We start from the raw sequence: 20712 nt of genomic DNA on the forward strand, positions 1-20712 counted from the left end.
TGAAACCTCTCATTCTTCTTTGGGGAAATATTTCTCTCTCTGGCTGAATTTTAGGGATGTGTTGAAATGTTGGATTTTTCATTTCTACGCCATGTATGGAATAAAAAAATATATGGAAGTAAGAGCACAGAAGACAACATTTTTCTCTTGCTCCAGAAGTAAAGAGCAGCTGGTATTGGGTTCTTACTGTCAAAGCTTGACTTGTTTGACTCGTCAGAATGAGGATCCAAATGGCCAACCCTGCTTGCAGCACCTTTACAACTTCAGTCATCCATGTCTGCGCAAGTTTAATGTGACTTATGCAAGTGACTTCTCTATGCTTTCCTTTGTTTTGTAAGGACAACCTCTGCTTTGTATTTAGGGTGCAGGGGACGGGCTGAGGGGGAAAGGATGAACATATTTTTGAGGAATTTATTATTATAAGTGTTAATAGTGCACATGTGTTGTAATTGTTCTGTAATTTCTTATTTTTAAAATTATTTCCATGAGAGTTTGTAGTGTTGTATGTTCAATTAACATCCCATGATATTTTTCTAAAGTCGTTAGAACATGCATGCATTTGGAGCAGAGATGAAGTGATAAAAGAAAGTGTAAAAATTAGAGACATTTATGACAACTATCACTTTTGTTTGTTACAGCTTGTGTTCATCGAAGATAATATCTAAAAGAAAAAGAAGCTCATGGTTTTAGTCCGGTGCCGTGTCTGAGTAAACAGAATAAAAACATTGTCCTATTCAAACACTTCCCAGAGTTTGTACGTCTCTTTTCAGAGGTGGGATTGAGAGATCGAAGTCACCCAAGCTCTCATTATTAAAGAACTTGACATTCAGCCTGTTATGATTAAAGTGATACAGAGTGCTACCTTGATGTGTCTGTGCTAATAGTAAAGCTTTTTTAGGTGACACTTTATAATACAACTCGAAACTAAGGGCAAAAGTACCCTGTAATTACATGTAATTTCAACATATTTTTATCTGAAATTTAGAGGAAACAATGAAAAAATTTACACTAAGTAATTTCACATACTTTGTAATTACCTGGTAATTATCCAGAAGAACATACAATATTTACCCTTTTAACACTGTACCTTGTGCGTTCCAAGGTTGGGCCATTTTATGAAGTCATTTAACATTGCCTTACTTCCTGATATTTTACAGGGAATGAAATGCAGACTTTATTTAAAATAATTGTAAATATTATCTAATTAATTTTAAGTACTGTGCAATTCCATGGTAATTTTCTAGAAAAAAAAAAATTCCATGTATTTTTCAGGGTATTTTTCATGATAATGATAGACCCAAGTTTATTTTTATCTGTTTTTCCTTCACAGACAATGTTCACCAGAAACCATTCAAACTTACTGCCACCTATGCGGACCAAGCTCTTGCAATGCTTGTAGCCCTGATACGGGCTACCACAGCAATCGGCTAGAAACCAAAACAATCACAAGGTTTTCAGTGCAGATTTTCAGTGTCTTCCAGTAGTTGTATAAGGATGGCATACCTGGCTGCTTGGGACAATCTGCCAGGGGAAAACTAATGGCCTATGCTACCTTTGGCTACACTGGCTACAGGGGCCTGGCTAGCTATGTGTTTTTCAAGGGTGCGAAGCCGAGGGTCTAATTCAATGATTTTGGCCTCCAGAGCTGCAAACAAGCTACATTTATTACACGTATAATTACTGCTAAAGGAGGCCAAGGAGTAAGTAAACATCTGACACAATACGATGGAAAGTGCTGGAGGGCCAGGTAAAGAGGCCGTGCTGCTAGCGAGTCGGCTACAAACTAAGCAAGCTGGCAAATCCCTAAAGGCAGTGCATGAAAATAACCAATGATCTTCTTATGGCAGCTGACTCCAATTTACTTTCCATTCTTATTCTCCTCAATCTGAGTGCTGCTTTCGACACTCTCTCTTACTCCATTGTCCTTAGTAGGTTAATCTCCATTGGTCTCTCTCATACTCCACTAGCCTGGTTTAAATCATACTTATCTGATCGCAAAGTATTATTATTCGACTTAAATCCTTTACTTTTAAACCCTTTCCTGGGGTCCATTGTTTTCATTATCTACCTTCTTTGTGTGGACACATTTTTCATAAATATAATATTCAGATTCACTGTCATGCTGATGTCACCCAGCTTATCGGTCCACTAAACCTGATTCTGCTCTTCCCCCATCCTCCCTCACCCTCTGTTTAAATGAACTCAACTCATGGTTCTCTTCTTTCTTAACAGTAACAAATCAGAGCTTCTTCTGGTAGGCTCTAAATCAACCTTATCTAGAACTAATAGCTTTTCTATTACTATCAATAACTCACCGGTCTCCGTTTCTCCATGTGTGAAAAAGTTTTAGTGTTATCCTCGACAGTACTTTACCTTTTAATTCGCATATCAATAATGTCACTCGGTCTGCATATTTCTAATTGTGTAACATTAATTGTCTCTGAACTTTTCTCACTCCACATGCTACTGCCATTCTTGTTCATAACCTTGTTACTTCTCGGATTGATTACCACAATTCACTCCTTTTCCATCCATAAGCTTCAACGTGTCCAGAACTCCACTGCCCGTATTATAACCAGGACCCCTTCTATTCACCATATCACCCCTGTCCTGCAGCAGCTTCAATGGGTCCCGGTCAAATATTGCATTAATTTTAAAATACTTTTGTATACATTTAAAGCTATTCATCAGCTCTCCCCTCTGATTTGATTCAGATCACCATCCCTTAGATCCTTTTCTTTGCTTTCTCTCTCTGTTCCCTCTCCCCGTCTTGCCGCTATGGGGAGCAGGGCTTTCAGCTGCTCTGCGCCTCGACTTTGGAATTCCCTACTTCCTGATATAAGAAATATCACTTGCTTTTCTCTCTTTAAGTCTAGACTCAAAACTCACCTGTTCAAAATAACTTATCCCACATAGCCTTCTCCATTCCGCTATTTTAAATCTATTTTATCCTTTGTGATTTTGTAAACCGCCTGCTTTTATGCTTGCTTTTTATTTCTCTGATGTGTACACTGTCCTTGTATGTTCTGAAAGGCACATTCAAATAAAATGTATTATTATTATTATTTTTATTATTATGAATAAACAGAGAGTATGCTTCAGATACAGCACATGATGATATGAAATAAGGCGTTATCTATTAGTTTTAATTAAATTGGCTTCACACAAACACCTCTGTGTGTTGTAACAGGCACAGGAATTGATACTCTACCGCAGAGAGATCATACACGTCACTACCAAGCACTTACACACACACACCTTCATACACCAAGTGACTTTTTGCACAATACTCAGTCTTTTGCACATTTCTATTGCACTGTTGTGTCTTGTATCTGCACTGTCTTGTGTCTATATTGTTCTCTTCTGTCTGGTGTTGAACTGTCTTTGTTTCGTTTTTTTTTTTTTTGCCATTTTTGCACATTGCAATTTATGTAGTTCTGTGTTGATTGTCTGTTATATGCCATATGTAGCACAACAGTCTTGGAGGAACGTTGTCTCGTTTCACTGTGTACTGTACCAGCACACATGTTTGGAATGACAATAAAGCTACTTGACTTGACTTGAACATTAGCTGATAAACTTGAGAACGGTCAGTAAAATGCATTCAGCTTTGTTGCTATGATTCTTTGGCTGAATGGGTTTAGGCATCTTGGCAGAAACTCTCCAAAAGAATATCATGGCTTTTAAATATAGCTTTGCAGGTCTCACTATAACATTGGTTGGTTTTCAACATACCAACAAGTATTTATAGAAAGTTTCACAACTGTGATAGAACAAGTTATTTGCGAGTTTAAATAAGTGTTATTCTTTTGATCTATGCTGGTGAAAATAGGCTGTGAGTTATTACAGGTGGAATTTAACCTTTTTTTGTTCTGTTGGTGCTTCCTGTTTGCAACAGGAAGAAAAGCTCCCACCTGATCCTGTCAAAATCAACTGATGTATTTATAGAGTAATATAATATTTAATGAAGGCATGTGATACTTTTATCTTTTCAGAGTCACAGGCAATCCAAGTACAAAAGGAGGGGTCTAAATTTGGTACTTAGTTTTTATTCTTACATTTTTGAGCCATCATAGCTTCAAGAGCAGACATCCATCTGAAGATTTCAGGGCTTAAAACAGATTTAAGCTTACAACTTTAAAATCGCAACAAAATTTATTTTACACTACAAGTGTAAAGACACAATTTGGCCTTTGGTTAACACAATTTTTCCCCTTATAATTACTTCTAAGTGTCAGTATCCTAGAATATATGGCAGTTTAAATAATCTGCATCAATTTAATTAATTTGATACAGAGGAGAAATAAACACTGGTATAATTTAAAGATTAAAATTTTGCATTTCAGTGTAAATTTTGGTTTTCAATTACTCAAACCCAGAGCTTTTGTGTCTCTATTGGAGCAGAAGGATTGGTGTCCCAATGTGTCGGCAAAAAGTATGTAAAAGACAGAGCAGTCCAGATCCACAAATGATGCTCTGATCCAGACGACACACAGGGATGATAGTGTACTGTGAATTGTTTCTGACAGTGGAACTGTTTGGGCAAAGGAGCGCACAGTAACATGCCCTGGCAGACTGTCTCTACATACAAGTTTCTGGAATCTCAGCTTCTCGGGATCATCAGAAAATAACTTATCCTCTCTCAGCATACACCCCATCTTACCATCACTTCCATCTGTAGAGAGAAGAAATAAATAATACCCAAGTCAGTGATTTAGCACATCCAGTATAAAAAGCGAGGCACTGGAACAGCTGTGTAACACAGTTGTCTTCCTCTCGTGCCCTATGTTAACATGTTGGAGTGAACCTGCTAATCCCGAAGCTCATACACTTCAGAGTCTCACTACAGAGACCTTTAGCATGAAGTCTGTTTCCACTGTAGATTTCACTCAATTCCACAGTGAAAATGAAATGCTGAATCCTGAAAGCTTCATTATTGCACAAGCACTTTGTCAGGTATTCACCCTTTGTTCTTTTTTTTACGTTCCATTTTTTCCATTTTTCACCACGCCAGGTGTTTAATCATAAACTTCTGTTTTGGCTGTAGGTCCTGGCCTGTATGGGACACCTTGTGGGTCTGGATCTGGACCGCGGTCCGCCTGTTAGTGACCTCTGTTTTATAAGGATGCTATATGTTTGTATCTTCTCTGTCCTGTTAGACCCATGTGGCAAAAATCAGCCTGGTTTAACGTTTTTTCTATTTGACTTAGGGCAGTTATGATATGGCATGTTTGGGTGAAGGAGAATCAGCCTCTGATACACCACATACCTATGAAACATCTCAGTAAAAGTAAGTCAAATTAAAACAAATTAAGATTATGCTGTCATTTCTGTATGACACTGAAGTACAAAATGCTTCTAGTGGGTAGTGTCATGGTTGAAAGGGAACCTGAGCAGCACTTTATAGGCTAAATCATCATTTAATAGCTGCTCACTTCTGGCTTTCTCAGTGGTTGCGGTGTTTGAAGCACCCAGCTTACATAGACTGGGTTCTTCAAAGAAAGCAACCCTGAATTGAAACGGTACTGCTGAAAGCAATTGGACCGAAACCTCTACCTACTTCAGATCCTCCAGTCTGGAGTGTGGACACTTCACAAGATCAGACAGCTCTTTCATGGCTGAATCCTGCAGGTTGTTTTCCCTTAAGTCCAGATGTTTCAGATGGGACGGGTTGGACTTCAGAGCAGAGACCAAAGCAGCACAGCTGATTTCCGACAAACTGCAGTTACTCAAGCTGCATAAAGAATAAAAGAAGAAACTGTTGTCTTTCTGTCAGTGATCTGAAGAATCAATATCAATGTTTAAACAGTTTTGTGAAGTCAAACACTATTAAATATTAGTAAAGCATTAGCAAGTGCCTAATTCAGTTTTAAAGCATTACTTCTCCTTAATATGTCATTTATAAATACAGATATAAATGTTTACTTTTGATTAATAAGCTTATATATAATGTGTTGGCGTTATCATTTAGAAAGTCTCAATAACTGATTAACAAAGTACACACACACACACACACACACACACACAAACACACACACCATTAGAGTGCTCTAATGTGATGATATGGTAATATAGGGTCGTTAAGATACGATGGAGCCTGCTCATTCTTGCCCTTGTATGTGATGAGAACAATTTTAAATTTAGATTTAACAGGGAGTAAATGAAGAGAAGCCAATATAGGAATAATGTGCTTTCTCTTTAGAAAAGAATTTAAAAATGAAAATTAAAGTACCTTAAGACTCAAACAAGTCTAAGCTATGTCCACAACAGGAAAATGACATAGACAAAGCACAAAGAGATACAGAACATAGAAATATTTATTCTCAGCTGCAAACATTTGTGTGTGTGTGCATGCATCTAAATACTTTGTTAATCACTTATGATACCATGAACATGTTATATATAAGTTCATTAATCAAGAATAACATTTATGTTTTATGTGTTTATAAAATACATCCTAAGGAGAACTAATGCTTTATAAATGATGAGTTAAGCACTGAGATGTCTGCTGTTCCTGTCAGTGGCCTCATTTAATAATATTTGCTTGGAAATGTTGGAAATGTTTTAACCTGCTGAAGAAGTTTGTTACCATGCAAAATTACTGTTGGATCATTGAAACCTGTGTATTGGCCTGTTTTGTTCTTGCCACATTTGTATATTGGGAAATGTTTGATTTCATTCAATTCAATTTAATTCATTTTTTCCTTTGAAGAGTGGTCATTCCCTTAGTGATTGTATGGAGGCATGTGACACACGACACAGGAGCTCTGGTTTTACATTCCAACTTTTTTCACCTCCAAACATGAACTGAGCATATTGCGCCCAAACACAGCAGAATCCTTCCTCTCAGCTTGGGTGTAAGTGGAGTCCTCTAGTGGGTCACCACAATTGCATTTTATTTTCTTTACATTCCTTTTATTTTTCATTTAATGGCATATGGTGTTTTGGAAAATAGTAAACAATGACCAAAGGGAATAAAAATAATAATTGTAATCATTGTTGTTATTATTAGTAACAGTAGTGATGGCTCGTTCATCATGTTTAAATTGAAAAAGCAGTAAGGCTGTCATTTGTTCATATGCAAGGTCAGGGGGACTATTTTCCTAAAGAACAAACCAATTAAACTATGAAAATATTGATAAATTAAAGATTTGTGCATGAAACATTCGTATCCATGTTTGTTCACTGTGTGGCAGGGAGATTTAGGCCCCAATAAGCATGACTCCAGAGACAACAAGCAAACTCAAAAGACAGGTCAATTGCTGGAACTCATAGAAAACCAAAACCAAAACTAGAGACTAAAGGGACCCAACAGAAAACAGGAATACACAGCATGTGGGAGAATGAAAGAAGGATCTGAGGAAAACTGGGTGTTTAAATAAACACAAGACATAGTTAGCGAGAAAGGACACAGCTGGGGAAAATAAGACACAGGTGAACAGAATCTAAATGATGAGACAAGGGGAAGCAAAACTGAACACAAAGCACATGAGATGAGGGACTCACAAAATAAGACAAGAAATAAGAAAACACAGGAACAGAAAGAGAAAGACAGAAAGGGAAAACAAATATGAAGACAAAACTGACTTCACACCGAAGATGCTAAGGACAAAACACAAAGATAAAACTAGGAGAGATTACACACGAAAGGAAACTATTATAATCAAACAAGGAAATAAGAGCTAGAAACATGGAAAACAGAATTCAGAATGAGAGGAAAATAATACTATACCCAAAAGACTAAACAATATACTCCTAGAATAGAAACAACTTCATATTAATCATAAATTCTAAGAGAATGCTAACAGGCAACTGACCTCTGCGTCTCCACTTTACAGTGTGGACTCTCCAAAAAAACACAAATGTGTTTCACTCCTAAATCCTGCACATCATTTTTGCTCAGGTCCAGATTTCTCAGATGGGATGGGTTGGACTTTAGAGCAGAGACCAGAGCAGCACATGCAGTCTCTGTCAACCTGCAGCACTTCAGTCTGAATAAAGAATAACAAAATTTCCTTAATCACAATATTTTGCAATAATTTGAGACAAATCACTTTTAGCACTAGGTAAAAGAGCCAGCAATAATAACTGAGTTACTGGGGGATGTGAAAGCTTTTAAAGTCGTATCTGGCATCAATCAGTGCCTCTTGTCACCAAAAAGCACTGATTGGGTGCCTCTCACTGCAGTGGAATAAATACACGTGTTCATAGCAGAAACCAGATATGCTCCAGGAGGAGGAGTTGGGACTCCCAGTGGTTGAGATCTGGCTAGTGGCTGCGCATTATGTGTGGCAATACCTGCAGCAGCTATATGATTGTTTTGAAAGTCTGAGGACCAGCAGTGTCAATATCTATAATCCTTTTTTCTAAGATCTACACAGTTAATGTGCACAGAGGCCCACTCTCTCCAAAATACAAAATCTGTGGGTCTCTCTCTCTCTGTTATTAAAAATAATTCTATAACCAGTACATGCAGTAGCAGCAGGATATAATTCACTACAAAAATAAAATAGACGGAATAAAAGTTTTCTCAGTAATGGTCAATGTAAGTAGCTCATTCAACACAGTTCTACTATAAAACTACAGAAGAATAGTAGCAGCAAAAGTTTTACCAATATATATCTAATAAAATTGTTACTTGTGTTTAGTTCCTCTACAACGAAGGATTCAAGTACAGCAAAATATAAAGATTTGGCAAAGGTAAGAACAGTTTTAACTGACCAAAACAGGTCAGTGATGCTTTAGAAATGCATTAAACAAGTTAGCGTCTACCTAAACACGACTGCACACTGTGACAACGTGTTCTCCTTCTTTGGACTATTGCTTAACCTTGAAGGGCACTGAAACACTACACATATATAGGCTAATTTACACCATTGAGCCCTGCATTCAAAAGGTGACATAAATGTGACACTGTCTGTGAAGCTGGATTTAAGAGTGCTTAAATTTAAAGTGCTCGAAACATATTTAGCGCCATCTTCAGTCAGTACAGAATGTTACATCACTGGGTTGGTTAGTTGGTTGAGGCTAACAGACTTAGACTAATTTATGTTATAATGGGATTATTTAATAGTTCCAGCAACTTTAATATCCTAGAAAGAAAAGTTTAACTGAACAGACCTCAAAGTCTCCAGTCTACAGTGTGGACTCTCCAGACCAGCAAGCAATGGTTTCATTGCTGAATGCTGCAAAGAGTTGTTTCCACTCAAAATATGCAGGGGGGTGAAGCTCAGGTCCAGCTCTGTCAGATGGGAGGGGTTGGACATCAGAGCTGAGCCCAAAATTTCAAAGTGAGTCTCTGAGAGCCAAGCTTTACAAAGTCTGTGATGTAGAGGAGAAAACATGTTATTATAAAGAAGACACTTTAGATTACTCCCTAAATTTAATAAGAAGCAGTTTCTGTTTGGCATTTTGCTTTATGACACCAGTGGTTCAGCTAACCTGATCTGGCTGACATTAAACAATAGTTCGCCAGATGTTTCTTGGGCAGCCTCTCTTTCGCTTGCTTTGGGGGTTCCAGCCTGCTTTATGATGTTGGTTGGAGGTTTGCGTAGAGTGTGCCCTACCCAGCCTAGGAGAGAGATTTCCCATTCATTCCTAATCTGCATATGAATGGGATAAGCACTCACCCACTGCTTCAGCTTCAAATCCACAATTGAAACATTTAGAATCTGTTGTCGCGTGGTATAGGAATAAAACTAATAACTCAACAGTATCAGACCTGAACTTCATTAAATATAAACATAATGAAATATTTCAATGTGGATGACATATGACTGTGCTTACTTCCTTAAATAATGCTTCCCAGCATTATTTTTAACTTCTGAAAAATTTGTTCAGCACAAACACAATTAATAATTCAGTAGGGCTGAATATTTTTCAACATAATGTAATCAGAAAGATGTTGTTAGATCATGAACTAGTGATCTCACATGATCAGTAGTTCATGGTGTCTCATGTTGGTTCTTACAAGTTTTATAAAAATATTGCTCTTGAGCTGATTTTACTGAATAACTTTACTGATTTCATTTATATTACTGAAACCAAATAACTGCGACACTCAGTAACGGCTTCAAAAATTTTAAGCTACTGACAAAATGAAATAATTAGAATAATCTTTCATTATAAATAAATATTTTCACAGTTTTTGAATCAGCTCCAGATGTGTGAGAAGATCAAACTGAAATGTAATGTATGGGAAGTAAGAAGAAAAGTGTAAAAGTATAAGAATAACATTGGGAATATTGTAGTGAGAATATCTGATAAACTATACAACTAATGTAAACTGATTTACAATCACATCTGGACTCACAGAGCCTTTCTGCTGTTTCTCACAGCTGGAATCAGTCTTAAATGTCCCTCCTTTGTTGTGTTGTACTTCTCCAGGTCCAACTCATCCAGAACCTCATCTGACATCTGCAGAATGTAGGCCAGAGCTGAGCAGTGAATCTCAGAGAGGTTCTCTGATCTGTTCTCAGACTTCAGGAACTTTTGGATTTCTTGATATACTAAGACGTCGTTCATCTCTATCAGACAGTGGAAGATGTTGATGCTTCTGTCAGGAGAAACATTAAGTATGTTCATCTTCTTCAAGTTAATGATGATTAGCTCAATGTGTTCTGGAATATTGTCTGTCTGACCCATTAGGCCTTTTAAAAGTTGTTGGTTGGACTCCAAACACAGGCCATGAAGGAAGCGAACAAACAGGTCCAGGTGGCCAGTTTCACTTTTAAGAGATTTCTCCATGATTCTATTCAAAAATACATCCAAAGATGAGATGTCTTTTTCCTGGAAGTCCTGCAGCACCTCTGTCTTTTTGTTGTTGTAACAGTGGAACATGTAGACAGCAGCCAGAAACTCCTGGATGCTGAGATGAACAAAGCAAAAGACTGGTTTCTGGAAGATCACACACTCTCTTTTGAAGATCTCTGTACAAACTCCTGAGTACACTGAGGCCTCTGTAACACTCAGACCACACTGCTCCAGGTCTTCTTGGTAGTACAGGATGTTTCCTTTCTCCATTTGTTCAAAGGCCAGCCTCCCGAGCTTCAGGAGAACTTCCCTGTCAGCCTCCATCAGCTCCTGTGGACTTGTCTCACGTCCCTCGAGGTACTTGTTCTTCTTCCTCTTTGTCTGGACCAGCAGGAAATGTGAGTACATGTCAGTCAGGGTCTTGGGCAGCTCTCCCCTCTGCTCTGTAGTCAACATGTGCTCCAGAACTGCAGCAGTGATCCAGCAGAAGACTGGGATTGTACACATAATGTGGAGGCTCCTGGATGTCTTCATGTGGGAGATGATTCTGCTGGACAGCTCTTCATCATTGAATCTCCTTCTGAAGTACTCCTCCTTCTGGGTGTCAGTGAAGCCTCGCACTTCTGTCATCCTGTCAATATAATCAGGAGGGATCTGATTGGCTGCTGCAGGTCGAGAAGTTATCCATATGAGAGCAGAGGGAAGCAGATTCCCCTCGATGAGATTTGTCAGCAGGAAACTGACTGATGACTGCTGTGTGACATTAGACACAAGCTTTCTGTTGATGAAATCCAATGAAAGTCTGGTTTCATCCAGGCCGTCAAATATGAACAAAAGTTTACAGACAGCGAGCTTCTCTGCTGTGACCTTCTGTAATGCTGGATGAAAAATATGGAGCAGCTCTAGAAGACTGTACTGCTCATCTCTGATCAGGTTCAGCTCCCTGAATGAAAGCAGAATCACCACACTGATGTCTTGGTTCTCCAAACCCTCTGACCAGTCCAGAGTGAACTTCTGCACTAAGAAGGTTTTTCCAATGCCAGCTACGCCATTTGTCAGAACCACTCTAATTGGTCTCTGTTGGTCACATACGGCTTCAAAAATGTCTTGGCATCTGATTGGAGTGTCATCAAGAGTCTTCTTTTTGGAAGCTATCTCCAGCTGCCTCTCCTCATGTTGGTTATGAATCTCTTCACACTGTCCCTTTGTGATGTAGAGCTCAGTGTAGATGTTGTTGAGAAGAATTCCATTTCGTTTTTCATCAGTTCCTTCACTCACATGTTCATATCTCCTCTTCAAACTGATCTTATGTTCATCTAAAACCTCCTGCAAACCTGCAATTGCTGGAAAAAAGAAAAAAAAAACTGTGAAACTAAAGAACATAAAAATATCTCTAATACTTAAACAAATCAACAAGAAATCCAGCTTTCAGAAATTAGTCCAACAGCACACAGAGGTTCAGACTTACTTTGTTCACAGCTACTCTGACTGGTAGTCTGGAGTCGAGCTCTGATACTGGATTTTTCTCCACAATGGGGACAGGGGGAGTCTCCCGATGAAGCAGCCTGGTCCCAGTATGAGGTGAAGCACTGTCTGCAGAACCAGTGTCCACAGCTGGTAGAGACTGGATCCTTCAGGACATCCTGACACAAAACACAGCAGCACAGCTGCTCCTCCACACAAGCATGACTTCCCTTCTCTCTGTGAATGACAATGAAAATTTATTTTGACCAATACAAACCACTGGCATAAAAGAAATACTAAGGTTTAAAACCAGCACTGGCTTCTAGAAAAAAAAAAAACTTTGGCATGTTTATAGTTCTGAGCACCTAGTAGTCTCTCCTTCAGCATCTTTTATTTCTGGTCTATTTTGACTCCAAACAAAATTACTTTATTGTATTTTATTTTCTTGAAATCATTTTTGTACCAAAAAAATAAATTCCAGAATCTGAGAAGGCTTAACATCTTAAAGATTTTAAACTGTAACCAGTAACACCACTGTTTCATGGGATTATTAATTGAAAATTTCTGTCAGGGTTATTGATGTGGCAGGCAGGATGTGGACCCAAGTGTAGGACTCAAGGCACACATGGGGATAAACTCAAAGAGGCTGCTTTATTTGCTGTAAACATCCAAGCGACAAAAATACAAAACTTAACCTAAATGGGAAACAAAAACTAGGGAGCTTGAAAAACACTAAACAGAGAAATTTGGAGCCAGGAGTTAACTAGAATGATTAACACAGGAGTAAAACAGAGAAACATACAACAACGAACAGAGCAAAACACAAGGCCTAAATAAAACAAGGTCAAAATGAGGGAATGGGAAACAGGAGGGAAATACAGCTGGGCTAATCTTACATAACAAGTTACGGAGGAAGAAAAACTGAATACACTGAACACAGGACAAGGAACTATCAAAATAAAAAGAGAAACACACAGACCAAAACTCAGACTTAAGACCGAAGCTTAACAAAGTGACTGGGGAGACAGGGAATACAGAGACAAGAGTGACTAGATGAAACACTGGACAAAGGAAAGGCACAGAGTAGACACAGGAACAGAGACTATGCACAGGTGAGATAAACACTAAGGGACGGAAAACCAAAATCATGAATAACAATAATCAAAGAATACTAAACCAAAAATACAAACACTGGGTCACCAGACCCAGGATTGGGACAGTTACACCTGACAATTTCTGAATTTATCGAATCGACCATCATCTGTCCACTAATAGTTGCCCTTCATGAAAACATTGGAATTTCTTTTTGAGTGTTTGAAGCTAAAATTAAGCGTTACAATGACCATCACCGGTGCAGCTGACAGTTATCAAGTGGTGGGTATATCACTATTCACTAACTTTTTTTTTTTCTTTTAAAGCGTGTGTATGGGAGAAATTTTAATATTGTATGCCTGGAGTAGATTTTAGTAGTTTTTGCTGTATGACTGTGAGCATTGAGCCTAGTCCTATTATTCTTTCGTGATTTTTTATTTTCTTGTTTTGTTTTTATTTTTGTGTTTTTTTTCACGCTACTTTTGTTTTACAGCACCTTGGACGTATTTTCAAACTTTTGCCGCCTTTTGGTGAGTTTGTTTAAACACATAATTATATTTCATAATTATATTTCCTCAAGGTTAAACTCTTCTGGATGTCATTGTCTCAAATTTAATCATAACTCCTCTGACCACCACACCACAAGTGAGACATTTCTTCTTTTGCATGTTACCGGTTTTGGGCACTGACCTGTAACTCTGTCAGGGTTGGTTTTATGGGGCTGAATCCTGTTATTCTGGCACCGGGAACACACTGTGGCACAGTGTTTAGGACTGTTGCCTCACAGCAAGAACTGTGTTCAATTCCACCATCAGGCTGGGATGTATGGAGTTTGCATGCTCTCCCAAAGACATACAGTTCGTCTTGTTTTCATGATAGAGCTTTAACCTAAATGTGTAGAGACCTGCTGCCGTCTGGTCAGCGCCTCAGGTCAATCAGGTACCACACCTCCAGACTCACAGTTTCTTCCCCTGAGACAATGTTAAGACTGAGTGTCGACGAGAGAGGTGAGGCCCTACTTTCACACTCTGTGGGCAGTATCTGAGGAAGTCCTTAAACCACATACAGATGTGGATTAATATGTGGGAGGCCAAGGTTAATTAGTTCTGCTATCAGTCTTTTAGTGATGATTGTTGAATGCCGAGCTGAAGTGTATAAAAAGAAACTTGGTATAACTGTGCTTGAAGCCAATATAGGAGAAATATGTTCTCTCTTTCTAGTCCGTGCCAATACTTTCACTACAGCCTTTTGGATTAACCGAAGACTTTTCCGGGAGTTTTTAGGACAGCCCAGTAATAATGAGTTACAATAGTCCAGCCTACATGTAATAAATGCATAAACTAGTTTTTCATCATCACTCTGAGACAGGACGTTTCTAATTTTAGAGATACTGTGCAAATCGAGGAAAGCAGTCCTACAAATTTGCAAACTGAAAGACATATTTTGAACAAAAATGACTTTGTTCAGATTTTCCAGTGTTAGGGAAGCCCAGGCAATGACATTAAAAGACGATATCTTTACCTATTTCTAAATCTTTTAGGGCCAAGTACAGTAACCCTAGTTTAATCTGAATTTAGAAACATTAAATTAGAGGTGATCCAAATTTTTATGTCTGTGTCTGGATCGATGTATTGGCATGGAGAACAACTCAGTATTAGTATCTTGCCCAAGGATATTTGCCATCCAGACTGAAGCAGCAGAGATTGATCCACCAACCTTCCAAATAGCAGGTGATTTCTGCTACCGTCTGAGCTACAGCTGCCAACGTGTTATAGCTCAGTAGCAAGTCCTAAGTATTTACCACTAATGTTGTGTTGATTTCATGTTAAACAATTAAGTTTTTCCTGTCAAAAGTGATTGTTCCATTACATTTCCTGTAATGTAACAATAGATATATTTCATTACTTGTGTAAGATTTTTATATCAACTTTACTTCTTCTGAACATTACAATTTTTGAAATATCTGTTTGTTACATGATTTTATCTGATGAAACAAAGTATTCTGTTTATCACAGGCTACTTTAGGTCAGAGTTTACAAGAACATTTATTTTGAAACATCTAAACTTTTATAGAGTCACACAAAGTAACACCTTGCTTATGGTTCTGAGACCTTTTTTGGACTTGTTATTCATTCTTCAGAATTATGAGATACTTATGTTCATGTGATGTTCAGGTTTTGAGAGCCTCAGAGTTTTGTTGCTTATGTTTCCAGGTTTTGGTTGTTGTTTGTTTTCATGTCTGTTCCCTGTTTTTGCTGTCCACTCTGTCTCTGTGTTTTGTCCTTTTGTCGTCTCAGTCTCTAATGTCTCCATCTCTGTTTACTGTCCCGTCCCAGTGTCAAGCTTATGTCTGTTTCTTAGTTTGCATTACTTCCTGTTTTATTTTGTTCAACGCCTGTCTCACATATGTTCAGATTTGCTTCCACTGTCTCATAACTCCGATTATTTCCTGTGTTCCCTGGTGTATTCCATCACATCACTTATTACCTCATGTGTATTTAAGCCCTTGGTTTTCTTCAGTTGGTGATCCCCCCTCATATTACTGTATGTGTTCTCTCATCTATCTGGCAGTGTCGGTTTTCAGTCAGTTTGCTCCAGTTTAAATGCCTTATGTGTTGACATATTTGCCTTGGCCAGCTAATAAAGCTGCGTATGGTTCACTCTGCCTTCCATACAACCATCCCATGACAAGTTTTTGTTATTTCAAATGCAAAACAGCTAAAAATAGTTTTGCATGTACATTTATCCTATGTATGAATTTTACATCCTCAAGCATAATTTCTTGTTTTAGGATGAGCTACTAATGATTATACAGCAATCCTCTGTTATCCTATATTATGGAAAATAACCTTCTCCAGAGTAGATTCAGCCCAATTAACTTACTCAATTCTTACAAATGCTTCTGAAATAATATAAAAAGACTGAAACAACCCAAATCATATTCAGCTCAATCCACAGTAGAAGCAGTCTCTTACATTGTGTCTGAGGGTCCAGGTTCATGACTGAAGACTGGAGGAAAATCTTTGGAATGGTCACTCTTCATAGACAGACAGCTGGGTGCTGGAGACTCTGCCCTGATCTCCTTTTCCTCCAAACTACTCATCTTCAGTCAGCCTGAGAGCAAAACCAGCAATACTGACTGCAATGGAAATAAAAGCATCATAGCAATCGTGTTTACACAACAGCCAAAGTGGTGGAACAGGAAATATAACAAACTCTTGTTATGATCCAGTGATGTGTTTGTTTTGTGTTACTCCTCCCACCAGAGGATGGCTGTGGGTATCTTTCCCCTTTTCTCTCCTAGGAGGTGGACACCTGGGCGTGGCTGCTAGGTATCTGGGTGGAATCTCTGCCTATCCTCGGATTGGATAATTGATGGATCACCTCCAGTACTTAACTACCGGATGACCTGGCCCCTCTCCCCGAACCGCCACCACTTAACCAAGAACCTGTGTGTTGATTTATTGCAGTGTAGAGTTTTCATGTGTATGTCTGGCGTTATTATGTCCATTTTGTAAATAGCTGTAAATAGATTTGTCAAGTAGCGATCGTACGCTTTGTTCACTTTGTATATATCCTTCACTGCAGCAGCGTAGTAGGCGTGAGAAGCCATTTTTGTTGAATACGTTTTCTCCTGTTTTTTCATTAGAAAGCTAGGTAAGTGAATTGTCTTTTGTTTGGTTTTTTTCATTTTTGTGTAGGGAAGCGTAGGGACCACTAGGCTTTAGAAATGTCATGTAAAGTGGAGTGTCATTGTCAAATTACAAATGTCAAATGAAAAAGAAACAACACAGACAGAAGTCCAGTTTTCAGAAATTATTTAATCAGATCTTTAGTCTTACTTTCCACACATGTAACTCCCTCCAAGTTGAAAAACGGACATGAGGCGTTCTTTATTTTTACTGGCATGTATTGGACACAGGTGCCACAACCAATGCTGTGAGAACTGTACAAACAACATAAAATAATCAATTTTCAAAGTAAGTCGTTCTCATAGACAGTAAACAATAAAGTATATTATTCAACAATACAAAAACATTCACAATTTGACCTTTACAAAATGTTGACACATTCTGTATTACACGTGACTAACATAAAGTCAACAGTTCTGTGACACATAAGCATCTTATTTTTAACTTGAAGGGGTTAACGAAAACATATCTTGCAGCGCACACTCTGTACCCACAGCTGAAAAACTTCACTGCATCCTTCTCCAAATCTGTACCACCTGTTGAGAAAGGAAAGCATGCTGCTGCCCTCTACCGAGTGTGGCGTGTAACTGGAATTATCATCAACCCTGAACAACAGACTGAACATTGGTTCCACCCTGGAAACATTTTGTAGAACCTTTAAATGTGTTTTTTTTAAGACCAACAATGTATACATTATAATTGATTTATTAAAAATAAAATATTTTTAATGTATTTATTGTAACTTAAAACCATGAAATTACCTTAAACTCAATAACAGCTGCTGATGGCAGCCACAACACAGCTACTCTAAGTCTCCTGATGAAGTGCACTGTATGAGGAGATGCACTGTTTGCAGAACCAGTGTCCACAAATGGCAGAGACCGGATCCTTTAAGACATCCTAAAACAAAGGCCACCTGCTGTCCAGACAAACATTACTCCTCTTCGTATCTCTATGGGTATCAACCAAAAACATTTCAGATTATTACAAACACTGTAATGTCCCAAATGAAAAAGTTTAATACCAGTTCTGACCTCCAGAAAAATCTATATTTCTGTGCTATGTTTGTGGTTCTGAGTTGTTAGTAGTTTGTCTTCTGTCTTTCATTTCTGGTCTTCTTTTAGCTACTGCAGCAAATTCCCTTTGTGACAGTTTATTTTCTGAAAATAAGTTTTGTACCAAATACAAAAATTCCAACATCTAGAAGGTGCTTAATATAAACACATATTAATCAGTGAAATAGAAACACCCGTGTTCATGTTGGCAAATCCGGATGAATTAATTATTTTATCCTGAGAATCTATAAACCCAAAAACCCTAAATCTCCATCTTTAGCTCAATTTACAGTAAAAACAATCTCTTACCTCGTGTCCGAGGATCCAAATATATACCTGAAAACTGGGGGAGAATGTCTGGAGTGATCACTTTTTATAGACAGAAAGCTGGATCCTGCAGACTGTGCTCTGTCTGTTTGCTGCTGACCTCTGAAAACAAAATGATATATTCCACAATGTTCCTGTTGTTGGAAACTGGGTTTCTTATCTCTCAAAGTCAAAGTCCCAAAGCTAAAGATCTGAATGTGTTTACAGCAGGAATCTCGCAACTATTTTGTATAAAAGATTGATTGACTGACTGATCATTTATTTCAAGCACGGAAAAACTTTCCTAGTAGTTCTCACCACATGCACTTGAAAATTTTCATTCCCACTCAAACTGTAGCCCCCATCTCTCTGGTTGAAAAGATTTTGAATATTGACTTGTAAATTATTGTTTCTAGCTCTAAAAATGATCTGTGCTGTATTGTAACTAACTAAGTCATGAAATCACCATGGTTTCCTCTTTTACCACAGTTGTTCACATTAGCAATCAAATCATGGCCACATATTTATAGAATAACAATAAGAAGACTGAGATAATGCATTTTATATCCTACTGTATTACATGGATGTGAAAAGATAAGAAATATGTCTCTGGCCCCTCATTATGTATTTAATCTGAATAAGAGATATAAGATAATAAGTATGTTGTAGTTTTTAAGACAGAATCATAATTTATATGTGATTTTGCCAATGGTTAATTATGCTTAAACGCTTAATACTGATCAGAATATAATCAGGTATAGGTTTAATCAATATAAATTTGTTTTATAACTTTGGACTTTTTCTCTGCTCATTTTTAACATGTTAGATTATAAATTTAATCTAATTTATGTGATATGATTATTTGATTAGTAATATTATTCTTTGATTTGACTTTTGCTTAAAAAGCCAAATCAAGCAGTGATATAGTGGGATGCCTGACAGCTACATGCCATGTCAGGAGAATACAGAATACACTACCTCAGGACAATCCAGTCTCTCCCACAGTTTTACATAATTCAATATCAGCATTATCCACGAGTGACCTTTAATGAACTGCAGTGGTCACTCCCATCATAAAAACTCTGCCTTTATATTATCACTAAGTTATTCTTTTTTATTAAAGAGATAAATGCAAAAAAAAAAACAAAAAAAAAAAACACCATCATGAATGAGACAACAAGATCATATTTGTCTACTAAATTTTAAATCATCCTTGTTGAGGAAATTGCTGCATCTGTTGGATTTATAGGCAAATAGGGTGCTTATTGTTTTTTTTATTATCATTTATGTAGATTTCAATTTCTTGTGTTAACCCCAGATCTTTAATTTAAATCTTAGATTCATGAATTTAACCCATTTTCTTCTTAAACCGTAACAGACTGACATGCCGTCACGGATCATCTAAAAAAGTCTGAACTTCTACCCCATTATAGTTTTATAAAATATCACCCCAGAGAAATCTTCAATAAGCACCCAAAAATGGCTTTAATGTGCACTTTTCTAGATGTCATGGTGTTACAGTGCACTTACACAGAGGCACTGTGTGCTTTAACTGCACAGTGATTTAATATTATCCCTTATTAATAAACCAGACGTGTTGCTGCAGCAGAAATAACATTAAGAGGTAATTTCATGAAACAAATGAGTGGTAAAATCCAAAATGCACTCTGCCTAAAATGTTAGCAAGCAAAAGTTCCAATTCTTCTGATAATGCAGGGTCATTAATTTGACTAAAGTGTCCACTTATGTACATTTTCTCTCTGAACAGCATCAAATAGGCAACATTAGTGTTATGATTTGAGGGCTGAACTCCTGTAAAGTTTTGATCCTAGATTCGCTCCTATGAGTGAATAATAGCACAGCTTCTCACCTTTGTCTTAAATCACTTGGTATCTGGAAGCAAAACAGCCATTTATATTAAGTTGATGAGGTCTGAAGGGGTGATGTGTGTATTAATTTTATTCATTCTTCATTTGAAAATGAAATCAGCCCTGTAGTGTACAGTTTGGTGGCTCTTAAAAGAGCGTTTTGAGCTTCTTAAGCATCTTCTCCGAGCTAACGCTTTCTTCTTGGACGCTGATTCAGAGGAACCAGCGGCCTACTTGGCTTAGCGGAGGGCACTTCTTCCAGTGCAGTTTCCCTTAACACCTACTTGGGCTTTTTACCAGCATATTAATGGCGCGTTTGATGAGGAAGCCGTGCTGATCCACATCGTAGCCCTGGAAGGTCAGCGCCTGCTTTATGGCGTAGTAGAAAAGACCTTTGCGGTCCTGGGAGGCGGCCACAGCTCTGTACACAACGGATCCTCCTTTCTTCTTCTTCCCTGAAGCTTTGGCCTGGGCGGCAGAGTC

The 20712-nt window shown here is 37.9% G+C and overlaps 1 protein-coding gene and 1 long non-coding RNA gene across 2 annotated transcripts; one reads left to right on the forward strand and one right to left on the reverse strand.

Moving 5' to 3' along the window:
• Positions 1-4284: 4284 nt before the first annotated feature.
• On the reverse strand, positions 4285-16525 carry LOC143413137 (NLR family CARD domain-containing protein 3-like). The gene is made up of 8 exons (XM_076875661.1): positions 16284-16525; positions 12221-12453; positions 10641-12095; positions 10313-10556; positions 9121-9321; positions 7818-7991; positions 5561-5734; positions 4285-4675 (listed from the first exon to the last, which is right to left on the reverse strand). The coding sequence occupies exons 1-8, from the start codon at positions 16409-16411 to the stop codon at positions 4666-4668; spliced, it is 2619 nt and encodes an 872-aa protein (XP_076731776.1). The 5' UTR covers positions 16412-16525; the 3' UTR covers positions 4285-4665.
• Positions 16526-16739: 214 nt separating this feature from the next.
• On the forward strand, positions 16740-17676 carry LOC143413140 (uncharacterized). The gene is made up of 3 exons (XR_013093726.1): positions 16740-16794; positions 16897-16965; positions 17477-17676. It is a non-coding gene; the product is annotated as an uncharacterized LOC143413140 (long non-coding RNA).
• The last annotated feature ends 3036 nt before the right edge of the window (positions 17677-20712 follow it).

This window comes from Maylandia zebra, linkage group LG17, assembly GCF_041146795.1.
Source record: "Maylandia zebra isolate NMK-2024a linkage group LG17, Mzebra_GT3a, whole genome shotgun sequence".
Classification (NCBI taxonomy): Eukaryota; Metazoa; Chordata; class Actinopteri; order Cichliformes; family Cichlidae; genus Maylandia; species Maylandia zebra.